At 38.6% G+C, this 17,802-nt stretch overlaps 1 protein-coding gene across 4 annotated transcripts in view; it reads left to right on the top strand.

Annotated features, from left to right (window-relative positions):
• The window catches only part of slc8a1b (solute carrier family 8 member 1b), a 155,113-nt gene extending 140,670 nt beyond the window's left edge, over positions 1-14,443 (top strand). For 2 of the 4 annotated variants that reach the window (XM_080869426.1, XM_080869425.1), the window contains exons 8-12: positions 3,228-3,311; positions 3,668-3,853; positions 3,995-4,084; positions 8,577-8,680; positions 8,978-14,443. In XM_080869426.1, coding sequence (XP_080725552.1) covers positions 3,228-3,311; positions 3,668-3,853; positions 3,995-4,084; positions 8,577-8,680; positions 8,978-9,250 — 737 coding nt within the window. In that variant the 3' untranslated portion in view covers positions 9,251-14,443. The remainder of the gene's footprint in view (positions 1-3,227; positions 3,312-3,667; positions 3,854-3,994; positions 4,085-8,576; positions 8,681-8,977) is intronic. The other 2 variants (XM_080869428.1, XM_080869427.1) reach the window with 1 other exon arrangement.
• Positions 14,444-17,802: the final 3,359 nt, after the last annotated feature.

The following is a 17,802-nucleotide window of genomic DNA, read 5'->3' on the forward strand; positions in this document are numbered from 1 at the left end:
GCTTCTTGGAGGATGTTCAAAGCTCTTCTTTGGGTGTTGGCTGGCTTTTGTTCTGTTCTCTGCCAAGATGATGCTGTAATGTTAAACTCCATGACTGTATGTTTTTCTATGCAGGTATGCACTATCCACAGTGTGTTTGGGATCACTGTCACGCTGAAAAAGCCATCCATTACCAATCAAAAACTTTTGCATGGTGGATCAAAATCTGATGGTCTACTGTGTTCATAATTCATAAAAGATCACACTACTGACTAAAATGCAGCCCCAAACCACAACAGAGCCTCTATTATGTTTTACAAATGGCAGTAGATACTGTTGCACCTCTCTGCTGACCTCCTGTGTACATATTGACCTCAGCATTTTATCCCCATTTCCCTTTCTTAAGAATTCCTTCTTCACAGCCACCCTTCCATTAACACATTTCGGATGAGCCAAACATTAAATGAATCAATCTAAGTGTCTGATGCGTCTATTGAGTCCTGTGTCAGGACATGGTTTCAGATACTGTCCATCTGTAAATAGTTTTTAGGACTGCCATTTCTTTTGTTCTCCCATTATCCAATTTCCCCAGTTTTTATGGACACACTGGGAATCACCTTATTGATGCAAAAATACTATTTTAAGTCTGTCAAACTGTGAATTTTTTCATAGATTCAATTAAAAAAAAAATAGTAAAAACAATTTTGTTTTTGAAATAGATATTTTCTATTTAGATAGATAACAGCTATTTGTTATGTGTAGATTAGTTTATTAATGGGCTGAGGGGCCTTTTTTTTATTAAGTGGCTATACGAACAAAAAACAAACCAAAAATTTCATTTGAAATTGATCAAGATGAACGACTGGATTGAAAATGAGTAAAAAAGCAGCCAATGTCCCAAAAATTTTGAAAGACCTTAAGAAGCCTAAAGAACTCTTATTCAAAACCACGTCTCACTCGTTGAATGCAACATATGCATCAAAAATCAAATGCAGCTCAAGACTTTTGCACAGTACAGTATGTTTAAGACTTAAATATCAGGCTTCTTGTAATATCATAATAATAAGTGTTAGATTTGTATTGTTGATTGTCATTTATGCTTAGAAATATTTACTTATATATGCTTAGAGTTTTGTAATTAGTTGTAGATTGGTAGAGGTTTTGATCCTTGATAGTCTGCAAACTTTGTGTGTATTAGACAGCACTTTGGGAGCATGAGAGGTCATACCGTGTCTTATTGTTTTATGGTAGGATTAACGTAGCTACGTCTGTTCTAGTCTAAGTGCTCTTTGTTTAGATGAACTGCAGGACTTCCTCACCGTGTTATCTAGGATGAACCATCTAGGGTGAGGGGGAGGCTACCCTCTTCCTGACCAAGGATGTTTAACCCTTTGATCAGCAACACACACACACACACACGCATACACACAGGCAAGGTACTCTTTGTTTGTATGTAGACGTCGTATGTTAATGAACCTATGCATATTCATGTAACCTCAATAAAAGGGCAGTGTTACAGGAGGACGGACGAGACCAACTGGAGTCAAGCGGTTGTCCGGTTCTCTCCCGTGCACGAGTAACATGAAGAACTTTGCCTATTTGTGTCTTGCTTAGCAGTGTAATTATATTGTCTTAACGTTCCAGCGAATAGGTTTATGCTACAAACCTAACAATAAGCATCTTAACAGTCTTGCTGTCTGCCTCTTTTTGAAGGTTACTTAAAATATTCAGACAGTGATTATTTCCAGTTGTTTCATGAGCATAACAAAAAAACAGCAGTCAGTTTATTAACATGCAAATGGATTGTTGTTCATGACAATCATGAATGTGTAAATGCTATATATTTAAATATTAAGATGTAAGGTTAAAACATAACTAAATATATTTTTTAAGGTCAGACCTCATACAACTCCGTATGGGAAAGCAGCTGCAGTTTGAAACCTCTCCAAACTCGCCTGGGTTTAGAGTGCTAATGGGGTTTTATTCGGTTGTTTGGAACATTTTAATGCATCACCACCTCTTTGAATGTTAATAGTATGCAGTGACTGAATGACAAGGGTGAAATCAATAAGAGATTATAGCTTTCCCTGGAATCACCAAGTCAGCATGTTTCATGGAAGCAGCAGGTGGTCTCGTTTTATTCATTCATTTATAAATGGATCAGAAAAACAGCCACTTATACAGCGAGCGCACAGACTTCTAATAGCATGTGAGCGTTTCTCTTTTACTGAGTGAGGAGAGTAATTTAAATTTCAGGTTCCAGCTATTCCCTTCTTTCAGCAAACACTCACACAGATCCGCACATAGCAGCCTAACCAAACGTGGTTGGCTGTGGTGGAATTTCAGAGAAACCCTCCCCCCTCCACCATCCTCAACAATACAGTACCTACTGTGGATTACTTCTGATTCCTAGGAACCACCTTTTCACAGTATTCGAAGTGGTCCTCACATGTAGACTATCCGGAAGAAGACCTAGCAGAGGTTGTACTTCACATCAAATCAGGTAGTACAACCTGCCACAAGAGCTGCCGGTCAGACGGCAACAAGTAATCCGATTTGTAGAGAGGATTGCTCTTGATGCTGATCTTTCCTCCATCCAGGACCTGTGCAGGTCCAGGGTTAGTAAATGGGCAGAAAACATCTCTGCAGACCCCTTACATCCTGGACATAAACTGTTCAAACTGCTACCTTCAGGCAGGTGCTACAGAGCGCTGTTTGTGAAAACCAGACTCCACAGAGGTAGTTTCTTCCCCCAGGCAGTTACTCTCATTGTCATGATGCGCTCCGTGGCAGGTAAGGTGAGACCCAAACGCAGGACTCGGAGACCAAGGATCAACTGAATGAAGCTGCTTTTTGTTGCTGTAGTATGAAAATGCAAAAATATAAAAACACATAAAAACTTGGACCAGGAGGAAACTAAGAACTCGGAACCTACAAGAGAATCATGGAAGACACAAGTAACAGAAAGGGACCAAATATGAACAACAAGAATTACAGAACTAGAATTGTAAATAATGAAAACTCAGAGGCTCTAGGAAATATAAAACTAAAGACTAACTAATACCATAACCATAATCAACCCAAAAACGTAGTCAAAAGAACCAGGACCGTGACTCTCATGAACACTATGAAATAACTCCCTGCTTTCATTCAGGCCATATGCACATATTCACATTGCACTACTCAGTTTGCATAGTTTCTAACATACAGCCTATTTTTAAAAAAATGTTTCTTTTCTTTGCATGCAGGGAGCAAAGTGTACTGGAGTCTAATTCCTTGTTCGCGTGTACAAACACGGCCAAATAAAGATGATTCTGATTCTGAAAGCAGAGGTTTGGCTTGCAACCACACACACACACAAACACACAGGGATTTTGCTTTTCAGGTTATCAGGCTAAATCACTATAGACTATAGATTCAAACAACATTTTCAACTACAGCAACAGGAAAGGCATGGGAGTGCAGGGATGACATTGAATCTGATCTGTGATGTGCCTGGGTCTCGAACTTGTGGATCTTATTTAACCTCTTAAGCCCCAAGCCTACCTGATCTCCTGCCTTTTCCCCCCATATCAGGGGGCGTTGGGGCTTAAGAGGTTAGATTGGTGTAAACAATCTGCGCTTTTAACAAAGACTCAAGGATTCAACTAGCTACCATGTATGTTTTTTTCCCCCTATTTCTTCCCAGGTGAAGATGACGACGATGAGGAGTGTGGGGAGGAGAAGCTGCCCTCGTGTTTTGACTACGTCATGCATTTCCTCACTGTATTCTGGAAGGTTCTGTTCGCCTTCGTCCCGCCCACAGAGTATTGGAATGGCTGGGCCTGCTTTGTAGTCTCCATCTGCATGATCGGACTGCTCACCGCTATGATTGGTAAGACTTTAAATATCCTGAGGGATTGACAAGAGATACACAACAAATGATGGTTTGTTCAACAGCTGAACGCATCTGTTTTCTTCTAAGTATATGCTGTGAAGTATAGTGATGGAAATTATTCCTTTCCTATCCTTACAGGGGACCTGGCCTCTCACTTTGGATGCACAGTAGGCCTGAAAGACTCTGTCACAGCAGTAGTATTTGTTGCATTGGGAACCTCAGTACCAGGTAAGCGTGTGAGCACTTATCCTTTATGTTTATATACATGTATGTGTAGGCGTACATGAATCCATCACAGTATATGTTTTTGCCATCTACTGGACCTTGTGCCAGCTTTAATCAAATCCTGTTCTCTCTTTATATTTGCTATTTAGCTTTGTAAAGTCATTATGAGGAAAAGATCTTTGTTCATCAATGATCCACCTCAAGGAATATATATTGATATTTTCAGTTCTTTGCTCAATTTACTACACAAATCAACAAAAGCTACAGTGGAATGAATATCAAGGCACGCTATTAAAACTTCACAAGTTCGAGAAACACTAAGTAACTAGTAATTCTTATATATACAGTAGCAACTTTCATAAAGATGAGATATATTTCAGCGTGATCTGTTGCACTATAGACTACAAAGTATGCAGGGGATTTTTATGTTGGTTTATGGCAAATTATACAGTCTCAACTCAAATTCACTCATCCAGAAAAGAAATGTCATGGTTATTTAGTAACAGGGAATGGGACTTGGGTAATTATCCCTTACTAGAAAATGATCGGCGTAATTCTGGCATCATGATAATATTCACTAAATTTGCTTTACACAAATAGCTTTGAAGAGCTTTTCCACATGAAAGCATCTTTGTATTGATGTTCATTAATATTATTTTTCTGCTATTACAAATCCAAAGAAAAACAACATAAAAGTAGATCAAAAGAACCTCAGAGCTCACATTTCCCGAGCTCTTATTCTCAGTGAACTTGTACCAGAACTAACCCAGTAGTTCTCGGCGTCTTGCCACAATATTTTTTGCATATGGGTCCCCGTTAGACAAAGCAGTGCAGTCTGCCGACAGCAACATGGCTCATCTTGCGTAAGTGTGAAGAATGACCAAATGCGATGGCTGGGTGATTATATGTTTTAACCTTGGTCCCCACATGCACACACAGACAAATACATCAGACATACAGTGTGTACTTGACTGCTAGATGTATAAACTAGAACATGGAAAAACATAAACGACTGCACGACTTGAGTAATAGACAAGCACACTCATCTATCTGAAAAACATTAAAGCTTGAAAGAGATTTTGCACACTTGTGTACACACACCCCCACACACAATGACTTGTACTGTGACTACCATGTGCTATTACCATAAGGCTATTTGTCATGTCAGGCTCAGGTGCTCCCTTGCCTCCCATTTAGGGAGCTTAGGGATAAAAAGCGTGTGCTCCATACTACTTTATACTCACACATATATACATACACACATAGTACATTAGCATATGGCTGTACATGTAATATATGCTCATACACTAAGAAAAATATGCACTTGATATCAGCTGAATTTATGGACACATACACAGAGATGCTCAAGTCACAGTACTGCACACAATGTGTAGAGCTGCCGAATGAAAACAAAGTGGCTCAGCCTTTCTGAAGCTCTCAGCCTTATTAACAGAGCCTCCTGTGGCTTCACCGCACATACGCGCACATACACACACACACAAAGAAACAGACCTCAGTTCTGTGGCTATTACAGTTAATAAAACCCATCCTGTGCTGTGGTTCTATGTCAGTTACCCTCGTTTATCACAGTTAGCCAGGCTAACCCACACATGGAGAAAGGGAGATAGAAAGAAAACAACTAAAGCGGTGCTGTTAGGAAAATTTGAAACTAAAGAAGCTCACATTTCTTTGTAGTTTGCGGGTATTCGGGTAAAATTTCAGGTAAAACTTTGTTGGTTCGTGATTCCACAGTACACTTGATGTGTGCAGTGTATTATCATGACTCCTAATGGCTTCAGAAATTTGATCCGAGCATATAAACTGAGGAAAATACGCAGGGATTTAAAAGAGAAAAAAAAAAGATACATACAGAAGATAAAAGCATTGTGCAATAAATGTTGGTTCAGGACAGTGAAGCTGATAGTCATCATGTATCCTCACAATATTGTATCACAATAAATATGTCATGTAAGACATGATTTTTGACAAATAAATGTAAATAGATAAGATATTTATGATCAGTCACTGTAAAATACTCGAATACTCTTTGACCCTCTGTCAAAGTAACAAATTAATAAATATTCCTGAATGTTTTTCAATTAAACTAATAAGAGCTGCCACACATCAGTCTCCCAGCACTGTCCAGTTCAGAACAAAATATCTTTAAAAAGATTTTCAACTGGTTTATACCCCCTGAGTATTTATATACCCCTCTGTGTATTGTTCAGTATTTTGTGGACCAGTGATCTATAATAAGGAATCTCAAGAGGGCCAGATTTCCTTTGGATAGTCACAGTCCCCAGAGGATTAATGCTTCTGTTTTTATTCCTTTATTGCTAACACTATAAACGTTCCAAATGCCAAGATTTTCCTGAGCATATTAGTTGCATGTTCTTCCATTTTAAGAGGCAATGGGGAAAAACAGGAACAGAGGGGAGAGGGGAAGAAGGAGGAGCATGATGTCAAAAAGAGAAGAGCGAGGCAGTGACTGATTGACAGAGAGGTAGTGGAAAAGGGCAAAAAGCTCTCCAGGGAGCCATAGTGTCACATAAGGAGCTTCAGAGTGGAACCTGTTTCACAGTAACACACACTCACGTCACTGCTGAACACGTACACACCCACGGACTCACCCACTCAATCAAGCTCACAAGCACTCTAAGACCATTTGATGCACAGGCGTGCATGCCTTTGCCAGCTGGTAGAGACATGGCATCAGATTGGACCCAGGTGGCAAACTTCGCAAACACACAGAGACACAGTGTACATACAGTATGCGCTCTTAATACAGAAAACACACACACACACACAAAAACAGGAACACACAGAGCGTTGACACACATCCATAAGCCCAGCAGACAGGTGTTAGTCTCTTTCACAGGCCAATTGTCATATCTATCACCACCCTGTATCTACTTCTTGATCCTCCCATCATCCTCTTTTCCAAAGCCAGGTTGGCTGCTGCTTCAAGTAATCCCTTCCTTCTCTTTTCATCTTTTTCTTTCTTCCGTAATCACAGTTTTTGTCTCTTCTTGTTGTATCTGGCAGAGAAAGGCAAGATGACATGAATCACTAACAAAGAGAAGCTAGCCAGAAAAGAGTGCTAACTGACCATTTGGCTATTTGCTCACCAAACAGCCTATTGTTGAGATCTGGCAGAGTCACCGTTGCTCCTTTCAGTGCAGGAAGGAAGAGCATGACTTTGGAGCTGCTGTAGTTTGGCAAACATTAGGCAGGGGAAATTTTTAGGACTACGCAGCACATTGCTTCTTAGTCACCAGGCCAAAATCTGTTTGTTCCCCCTAACTGCAATTCAACTTTGTAAATTCTTGATCTCGGAGCAAATCGTGCATATGCTGGCTGCTGTAGAAGAAACACTGCAATTGGATTAAAGATTGTGGCTCCTAATTTAAGGTTGCCTGTCTAAAAATAGAAAACAAGATTTATATAGTGCTCTGTATGTGGTCTGTATTAATAGCTATATACATTATGCATGCATGAAAAGTGTCCTTATCTGTCCATGCAGTCTTGTGTAACACAGAAATCACTGCAAATTTACCAGATCCTGAATAATTTTCATAATTCACAGCGGGAAATTATCCCATTACAGCTGCTCAATCATGTGAAAGTCGTAGAATGCACGATGCATAATTCAAATCTTCCAGTAACAGTCTTACTGGGTTTTCCAGCAGCAGCATGGCTGTTTGTTGGAGAAACATTGATTCTAACAGACCAATATCTTCACTGCAGTGTGACCAGTGTTTCATCGTTTGTATTTTAAACCTTCTTTTCTTACCACTCTTAGAATATTCCTGTTTGTCAGTGGGAGCAATGGGATCTTGATTAATTCTGTGTTGCTGTGAAACGCAGAACCATACACTGATGGAAGTCAAACTGATTCCTTAGAAGAGCTACAAAGTCATCCATCTTTTTGTGCAGAAATCTTACCTTGTCCATGACGATAAAAGTGTAATCCAACTTATATCTCCTCTTTCCTCTCCTCATCTATCTTTTGCCTCCCCTCCTTGTACCTTTGGCATAGATATCCATTGTTGTTATTCTGGTTGAAAGTGGAAATAACATAAAAAAAAAAAAAAGTTCAAATACTCTATGATAACAAAGGCAACTGTTACAGGCAACAGGCACAGTTGGGGGATTTTGTGATTAGGCATGTCAGTCTGTTTGCAGTGTTAGACATTTAGTCAGTAACACTTAATTTACACTGAATGGAACATTTTGTTTTATTTATTGCTTTACACTTTCACTCCACAAAAACGGTTGCATTCATTTCTTGGTGACGGAAGAAGAATAGGAAAGTCAAAGTTTTTAATACGTCATCATCAGAATTAAGAGTGTTTTTTATCTTGCGATCAGCTGTATCTGATCTTTTTTTTTTCTTTCTCATTAACTTGAACATGAGAGATTGTAACAACGATCACCAGTTACTTTATGGCCAATGACAACTCTGTTTTTTCTCTCTCTCTCTCTCTTCATCCAGACACATTTGCCAGTAAGGTAGCAGCTATCCAGGATCAGTATGCAGATGCATCCATTGGTAATGTGACAGGCTCCAATGCTGTCAATGTGTTTCTGGGCATTGGGGTAAGTCCAGCACATTTGATTAAAGATGTATTGATTGATAGCTATTTAGAGAAAATGCAGTAGTGCTTGTCATTTTGCTGTAGTATAAATTATTATGTTGTGCTTGGTATAAATGATAGGTTACTGCATGAGTCCTATTCTTTAATTCTGCATGAATGAGTGTGTGACTGACAAGTGGTATGGTCTGTCACACCCATCTGTCTCCTTTGGCAAAGTCTATATTTGCTTTTGTTTCCTTTGTTGTACATGCTCACCGCGTCTCATGTTATTAAATTCAGTTTTGCTGCTGTTCAACAGGTGGCGTGGTCCATTGCTGCCATCTACCACAACAGCAGGGGTGAGGAGTTCAGGGTAGATCCTGGCACGCTGGCTTTCTCGGTCACACTCTTCACCATCTTTGCCTTTATCTGTGTCGCCATGCTGATGTACCGACGGCGACCAGACATTGGTGGAGAGCTGGGTGGGCCCCGGACTGCGAAGGCCCTTACCACCATGCTGTTCGTTAGCCTGTGGCTCCTCTACATCCTCTTCTCCTCACTGGAAGCCTACTGCCACATCCAGGGCTTCTAAGATGATAGGAGATGTTGAAGAGAAGGGTGGGACAAAGCAAGAAAACATGGAGGAAAAAACAAGGGGGAGGTGGATGAATGGATGAATTTGGATTTAGGAATTAAGGCTGTCTCGTTGTTCTATAAGTCCCCCCTTCAGCAATAGATTTAATGATAGATGAATGGATGGATGTACAGATGAAGGAGTGCACATTTAAACAGATAAAGACAGAATGGAAAGAGGTACAGATGCATGGAAGGATAACAAAAAACATGAGATTAATAGGAAGCGAAATTATCCAGAACGGTGGAAGCTTAATGAGAAAAGGAAAAAAATCAAAGATATATATTCGCGTCTCACTCTAAAAGTGCAAACCAATCAAGTCATCTTATTAAACGTGTCCCAACTGGCTCGACCTTACAGAATTACAATGAATTTAAACACTTGGACTGAGGTTAAAACAGAGGTACGCACCATAAAAGCTCCTATTGAGAACGAGTGGTTTCAGCAGGAGCCCTCTTTCAGTGTAGTGCATCGTATCCAAACACTGTAACAGGCAGGAGTGAGACAGACAAAGAAAGAATAACTTTATCAGTATGTGCATGCATGACCAGACAATACTGAAAACATAATCAGAAGAAACCGGATACATTGCCACAATTGTTTCATGACAACTAACTGTGTGTGTGCTGGTGTGTAACAGTGGGTGTCCCTGCTTGTGTGTTGTGGGAAGATGGTCAAGTACTGTGAAAAAAAACGCCTCTCGTCTTGCTCTCACTGCGTGAGGCGAGATATGCTTTCGTGTTCGAGGTCTTTTTGACTCTCGCTCTCCCAGCCTGTAGAAATGCCGAGTATGACTTTCGCAGGAGAGCAAATTCAGTGAGATGAAATGTTTTAAGCGTCACTGAGGTTCGAATTGTAAATATAAAGAGCTGATCGTACATTACAGCTTCACGGTTTTCCTTCTGAATGTCTCGGTTACGCCATGCGCTCCTGATCGGACCCTCTTTCTGTTGCTTTATACTGTAAATGTAAATGAATTAAGGACTAATTTGAACCAAGAAGTGGTTAGTGTGCTTTTACCTTTAATAAGGTCATGTCTGAGAAGACGAAATGGCCACTCTACCGTCGAAAACTGTTAGAAACTATTATCACTGCATAAATATCTAGGTATTTTTGATTTTACTATGGAACCACCTGGTGTTCCACCTGTGGGATTGCTGCCATCATTTCTGAATCATAACTTTTAAATAGCCTGAAAATTCTAGCTAGCACCCATTATAGGCCTTCTTTTCCTTCATTTTCTGCCACTTGGTTTACTTAACAGCTTCAGTCATTATCTCTGTGCATCGCCAACCTGGCTGGTCGCTGGACCAATCAAAATCTTCAAGGGCTTTGTAATAACCACTAATCCCTAACCCTGACCCTTGATTTATAATGTTTCACATAGATTGGTCGTTAAGGGGAATATTTAACAGGCGCTTATATTGGTAAACCTTACACATTGACTTCTCAGTTAAAAGAGCTTTGCTTCAAACTAGCGCAGGGCTACATGAGATAATAGCTGCACGTCTTTGTTATGTTACCACACCAGGCATCAAGAATTTCCTAGATATTGTAAAAGCAACCTGCTGCTTCTAAGTACTCATTCAGACAAGGCTTCAACTTTTCATTCCAAAAAACACTACTAGTCAAAAACATTTTACTCATAATATGTCTGGATGACGAAGGCCTTAACCTAAAGAAAGCAATTACCATCTGGCTTTGTCATATTTCTTTATTCAAAGGTAAGTTGCTTTCAAACAAATAACCTTAATGTGATCTGTGGGATTTACTCATTCTTGTTGAACTTGACACATTAGTTCATCTGCCAGTTTTCAGTCTTAACACAAAAGCCATCAGATAAAGGGATAGCTGAAAATGATTTTTTGTTGGGCCGGACGTCAGCGTAGAGGACGGGGTAAATGTGGATATGTAACACAGGTTACATCTAATCTCAGACAGCCTGTGTTTGACAAGCTCACACCGGTTTCAGGGCAATAACAGAAAGCTAACAGGGATACAGTTACAACACTTGTCCCCACAAATCTCCTCCTGCTGTGGAGTATATAGCCCAGTGTTTTAATTCTCAGTAGCCAGGTTACCATGGTAGTCCACCCTGGTTAAAAGCTAATTAACTCCTAAAGTGTATAATCTCTCTTTGTGACATGGGCACAAACAGTCTCTGTTATTCTATTATATATGTAGCCTACTTTTGTTAGTTTAACAATGTAAACTGATCTTAAATTATTACCCCTGGTCTGTGTGCATGATGTGACAGAGGCCCACTTGGACTTATTTATCATCCTAATAGTGTGCTAGTAGCTTAAAAGGACACCGGGGCATATGAAACACTACGTCTACTGCATGCAGACCAAACTTACTGCCAGATCGTAAGACTCACAAACTAAAATTCCAAAACACTAAATGTCTGGAAATCTTCTGCTTTCTGTAATTCAGTATTAGACAGACAACAAATCGATCCCAAAACCTCGAACACCAAGGGCCCAGAATTATGTACATTTTAAAGCCTGTCTCGACTGTCAGAGAAGTTTAGACTTCAGACTGTTAACTATTGCAACATTCAGCTAAACTCACAAAGATCTCAGCATACACGTAACTTACAGTATATGTAGGCATAATAAAAGTCCATAAGTCCAGAATTCCTCTGCTTCTAATGTGTTTTTTACTTGATGTATATGATAAATTGTATTTATAATGTCATCTGTAAAAGTAAGTAGTCCGGACTAGATGTAATCCATTTTAAACTTGGCAGGATTCTTGTAAAAGGCAGATTTTAACCCCTGAGAAAGTAGACCTGGGCTGGCTTAGATTGGATGAGTTTGGCAAATCCAGATAATTGCAACGATATAAATACTCTGAATATAGCTTTTGAAAAAATTATTAATTACACAACAACACTAGGATGAAAATTTGAGAAGACAGTGCTACAGAAAAATGGCTTTGTTGCTGCAGTTTTGTTTGTTGTACAGTTTGAAAACTACTAAGAAAAGACATTTGGTGTATATGTCGTTTGATAGCTACAGTATAATGAGATATTGCATTACTTGCATTTGTCAAACTCAGCACAATCTGTGGCTCATCATTAGAGTAGCTGTTCTTAAGTGAAGGCCTTGGAGTGGCAGTTTACCCCTGTTTTGCCAAAGGGAAAACTTTATATCAGATATTAATGTTTGCAGTCCAATCTGTAAAGGGTTTTCTAACCAATGGATCTTTCTTAAAACACCAAATATAATTCATATTTGATTAGTAATCTGAAAAGCATTAAAAAAGGCTTGATGTTGTTTTAACAGAACTCAAATCTTTTTATTTAAATTTGTATGTATTTGTCTCTTCACTGGCACGAGCTGAGGGTTTATACACTGTAAAAAAACTAAATTATGCTAGCTTGCTTTTAAAAAAAAAGAAAGAAGGAATAACGATATTAAAGCTGTATGCATCACTTTTTGAGTACCTTCAGTAAGGTATTGTCTTTGATATTGCTAAATCATGTTGGAATTACTTAAAATGTGCCAGCTGCCTAATATTTTGAGGTGAACTCTAGCGTGAGCAGGAATCAAATGCTTGCAAAAATGCAGTTTCGTGCATTAAATTTATGGCTTGTATTTTTTTTTTAAATGCTAAAAGTTTTCTTTTATGGGAATTTAGCTCTTTTGCTGCACTGGCTTTGCTGCACTGGCTTTGCTGCACTGGCGTTGCTGCACCGTCTCTCTGGGTGTATTCACTTTGGCTTAAGAGCTAGTCTGACATGAACCTTATTGGCAGATTAATGACAGCTGTTCAGAGTTTGAAACAAGGCTGGAAACTAAACATTGTTAGCTGTTGTTTAGCTAAAGACTTTTCTTGGCTGTACATCATCAAATATTAACTTTCTGGTTGAAGTTAACTTTTTTTTTTCTATCTGCAACTAGCAACTTTCCTGCAAAGACTGTAAAGCAATTTGTTCCAGCTCAAGTCACAATAACGCTTGAGTCCAGCTTCGTGCTTTGGTTTGAAATTCTGCATTTTAAAGGGTCAAAAGTTAGCCAGGTCATCACTGTATATATTAACACTAACAGCTAGTAAGGAGTAGAAAAATGAGCTGTAGATTGCATTTGTTTTAACTTTTGTTCTTCTGTGGTGGGGTTTGAAACAGAATTGGGCAGGTTTTTAAATGACGGACAAGCATTGCACTGGTTCTTGTCGCTTATGTGAAACGGCTACTACGTTGGTTCATTTACAGAGTTGCTTCTGATGTAAAAAACAGAGATTGTGTTTTCTGTCTCTGATTTACACAATAATAATGATGTACCTGATGTAAAAATACAGTGGTGTTGAATCAGTTGTAAACCATTAACAATGTTGATTCTAATGTAAGGGTTGACGATATGTTTGTGTTGCCATATTCACTTTTTAACTGACTGTCTGTCTGACAGACCGAGGAATAAATAACAGCAACATCGGACAGACAAAATGAGCAAAAGGAAGGACAAACGCCCCTACTGGTACAAGCGGAGCAATATTTGCTACAGAGAAAAAAATGTACCGCTGGAAACAAAGGCTACCAGAGCTATTCTCTACCTTAAAATGCAACATTTAACATGTAGAAAAAAGGATGGTGATGTAGAGAAGAAGAAAGAAAAAGAAGATGACACGAAAGAAGATGAAAATAATAATAATAATAATTAAAAAATGAAGTTACAGCCATATGTTGATTTCTGGGTCAGAGAGACTGATGTGGACTTCTCCTGCCCAGCATGTGTATTGTTATGGTGTCTTTATCTGTCCCTGTGTCTCTCCACCCTCTTTCTCTATCTTGCTTTCTCAATCTCACTGCTGCCAAAGTAACCAAAACAGGCAGTTCTCCTTTTGTTCCGTATCTTCTTCCCAGCTCCCGTTCTACCCTCTGTCTCCCTATGCCATGTTTTCCATATTTTGGAATGTCAATGTGCTACTTGTTGACACTGTGCATGAATGATAACATGTCTGTATATAGTTATAGAGAATTGTATCCCATTTCCTTAGTGTTGACTAAAAAAGGTTTGAATGTTGTACAGATTCAGGTTTTCCTTTTTTTCTGTTCAGTTACATTTTGTAATGTATGTAGAGCTTAACAACATTTTGTTTTTAATTTAAACAAAGATGCGATGACTTTTTTTTTTTTTGGAGTAACTTGCACATTACTAATGAATTCATCAAGTTTTTTTGTTAAAAAAGGCAATATCTGCTGTTATTGAATGAGAGATGAGATCTTAAAGAAGTTATGTATCTTAAATAAGTAATCTATATGGGAGCTGCATGGGTTATTTGTACAAAAAAAGAGACACTGCTTGCTACTTCTAATACTGTGGCTGTATTCTCCGACAGAGGATGAGGAATACTGTATGTATATCTAAAGGTTATTTTGTCATTAAAGAAATAATAATAATAATAATAATAATGTGTATATACTGTACAGTGTTATAAGTGAGGTGGACTATACGACCATCACACTAACCATAGAGAATTAATTCTACATATTTATTTAAAGGAAACAACAACACTCGCTACACTCAAGAATGACATATATTGCCTTTTTGGAGAAGTTGTAGTTTGCTTAGAGCTTATTTCTCTATCGCTGCCTCACTCTGCCCTCCCATGCATCCTCTTTCTTCATTCTTGGTTGGTTAATTTTTTTCCTTCCATCTGCTTCCATTTACTTTTATTTTGGCGTTGGAGGCTTTTGAGATTGCCTTTTGTCAGTGATTGTTGTCGTTTGATTCAGACAGCGTTATGTTTTTAGTTTGTCTTTTTGACTCGTGTCTCACTTATGGTTGCTTTTTATGCCCCCTAAATCATTATCTCTAGAACTGCTTCTATTCACCAACATCCAAGTATAGTTATGAATATCTGCCTGTGCATCTGATTTAGTCTCTCAACGGATAATTTGTTTGTATTTAAACCATCTGTTTTCCGAGCTGTCGATCATTTATCTTGGTTGCTGAATAATTCTCTTTTTGTTTTTCTTTCCTAAATTCTTCCTTTGTGCCAACAAATTCTGGTTTTTATTTCTTCACTCCTTCCTTTCATTCATCTTCTCTTTCTTTCTCTGTCCTCTTTGCACTTTCGGGGTGTTTCAGGGTTTTTTATGTTTGTCACTTTGATTTGATGTGGGGGGTTTTTCTTTTCTTAACGGAACAGTAACTTTAATAATCATGTTTGTAATAATTTTTAAGATTTGTTTTCTTTTTGCCGCTGTTTCTCTGTGTGTGCGTGTATTAATTTTCTTTTCTTTTTTAAATTAATTTCTGGTCAAGACCAAATGATAGGAGGAAAGTTGTTGTATGTGTGTTGCCACTAACTGTGACTGCTCTCCATGGTACATGGTAATTCTGATAAAACCAGTAAAATAAAGTTTGGGATACCCTGTTTCAGAGACCCTGTGAGTGCACTGCCTTTCTACAGTGTGTGTTTGTGAGCATGTGTGTTTGTGTTACATCCTGTCTGTATTTAAAAGCTTTAGTATCAAACATATTTATTATGCAGTTTCTATTATTAGCTACATATTCAATAAGTAAATAGAATCTGTGTGTCTCTTGTACACTTGAACATCCATATATATATAAATGCTAAATAAGAGGGGCCCTAGGATGGAGCCTTTGGGGACCCCACATGTGATTTCTATATTTTGTGATGAGAATTGGCTTATTGACACATAGAAGTTCCTGTTGTTAAGGTAGGATTTGAACCAGTCGAGTGCCGTACCAGAGAGTCCGACCCAGCTCTCGAGACGTTCCAGTAATATGTCATGATCAACGGTGTCAAATGCCACACTAAGGTCCAATAGTACCAATACTGTGGATTTTAATAACTAAATAATTAATTTGGATTAAAATAAAAATCTACCAGTGGATAGACTGTTATTGAGACTACCTTATATAAATTTTATGCAGTACAGATAGAACATCTGTCCTTTAGAGTATAAAAATGTTCTAAATTCACATTTGCACTGGTCTTTTTTAATTATCTGACAAATTATGTCCCCTGCTGTGTAATTTATAGTAGTTATAGACTTTATATACAGTACTCTGCAAAAATCTTGAGTCACCACTCATTTGTTTATATATAGCTTGGAAAAGAGGAAAATTTGCAAATAATTTGCACATATAAATGGGAAATTTGTATATTAGTATATTTCTAATGAGGTTTGACCAACACAATTCACTTTTGCTTCTTGGAAGCAAAGCACAAAGAGCTGAAGGTTGGCTTGTGACTTTTGCAATGAAGTAAAATACTGGTATAGCCTTGAGATGACTGTTGCTTGGTAGTTTATAAATAAAATTCAACCAGATTTCATTGAATTGAATCGTGACATCCCCCTCTGGTTAGTGACATCCCACTATTAAGCTTCAATCTGCCATTACCATTGATGTGAAACCGGACATGAGGATCTAACTGAGAAACAAAGGGATACTGTATGCTTATAGGCTAAATCACACAGTAATGTTTGATTAACAGTCCTTCTAAATGGAATTAAACTTTATTGTCATTGCACATGTCACAAGTACAAGGCAACAAAATGCAGTTTGCATCCATCCAGAAAGTGCTTTTGCAATAATATAGATATATTACAGAATGTGGATCTATACAGCTGTAAGGAAGAAGCTGTTCCAGTACCTGGTGGTCTTAGTCCGGATGCTCCCAGAGGGCAGGAGAGCCCGTGTGCTGGGTGACTGGGGTCTTTGATGATTTTCCCAGCCCTTTTCAGACACCTCTTCCTCCAGATGTCTTGTATGGCAGGAAGTGGTGCTCCAGCGATGCGCTGTGCGGTTTTCAAAACCCTCTGCAACGCTAGAGCAGCTCCCACACCAGACTGTTATACAGTTGGTCAGGATGCTCTCAATGGTGCAGCGGTACCATAATTTTAAAAATGGCTATCATTTTATATTCAGTAAATGGGCTTCTGTGGCCATAAACCCATCAGAAAAGTGTTTTGAGGTCACAGAGTGAGAGATCTAAAGGTTCATATAGACAACAAAAGGCTTTTCCACTGTTGTTAGTAAGAATGCAGGCTTAATATTACAACCCTTTTAATACTAATTAGTCATTGCAAATATTGACATCACACATTTCACTTACCTTTCCAAATCACTACCTTAACTTGTGTTTACTACCTAACATCCAGTTACTATATTACATGCAACCTTGTTACTGTCACTATCCTGATACATCCATGCTGGCACTGTTTGCTGCTGCAGCTGAGTCCCAGTCTATCCTAGTTAAAAACATTTTGCCGAATCTTGCACGTGACAAAATTGATTTTCATAGTGTGACCGTGATTGGCATTTTGTGAGAGCTCCCTCATAAATCTGTGTAACCATTTGCTGTAGATTGTTATTTTCTTGATCTGAATGTCTTCTAGGTTTATTTGAACTAAAAGCAGCCAAACGGCATGTTACACTTGCCTAAAGCACTCACTTAGGAAAAACGCCTTCCGGGTAAAGTAGGGGGTCTGATTTGAAACTGAGTAAAAAGAAAAAACTGCAGGGCTTTTA

The sequence above is a fragment of the Rhamphochromis sp. 'chilingali' genome (genome assembly GCF_963969265.1).
Source record: "Rhamphochromis sp. 'chilingali' genome assembly, chromosome: 20".
In the NCBI taxonomy this organism is placed as follows: Eukaryota; Metazoa; Chordata; class Actinopteri; order Cichliformes; family Cichlidae; genus Rhamphochromis; species Rhamphochromis sp. 'chilingali'.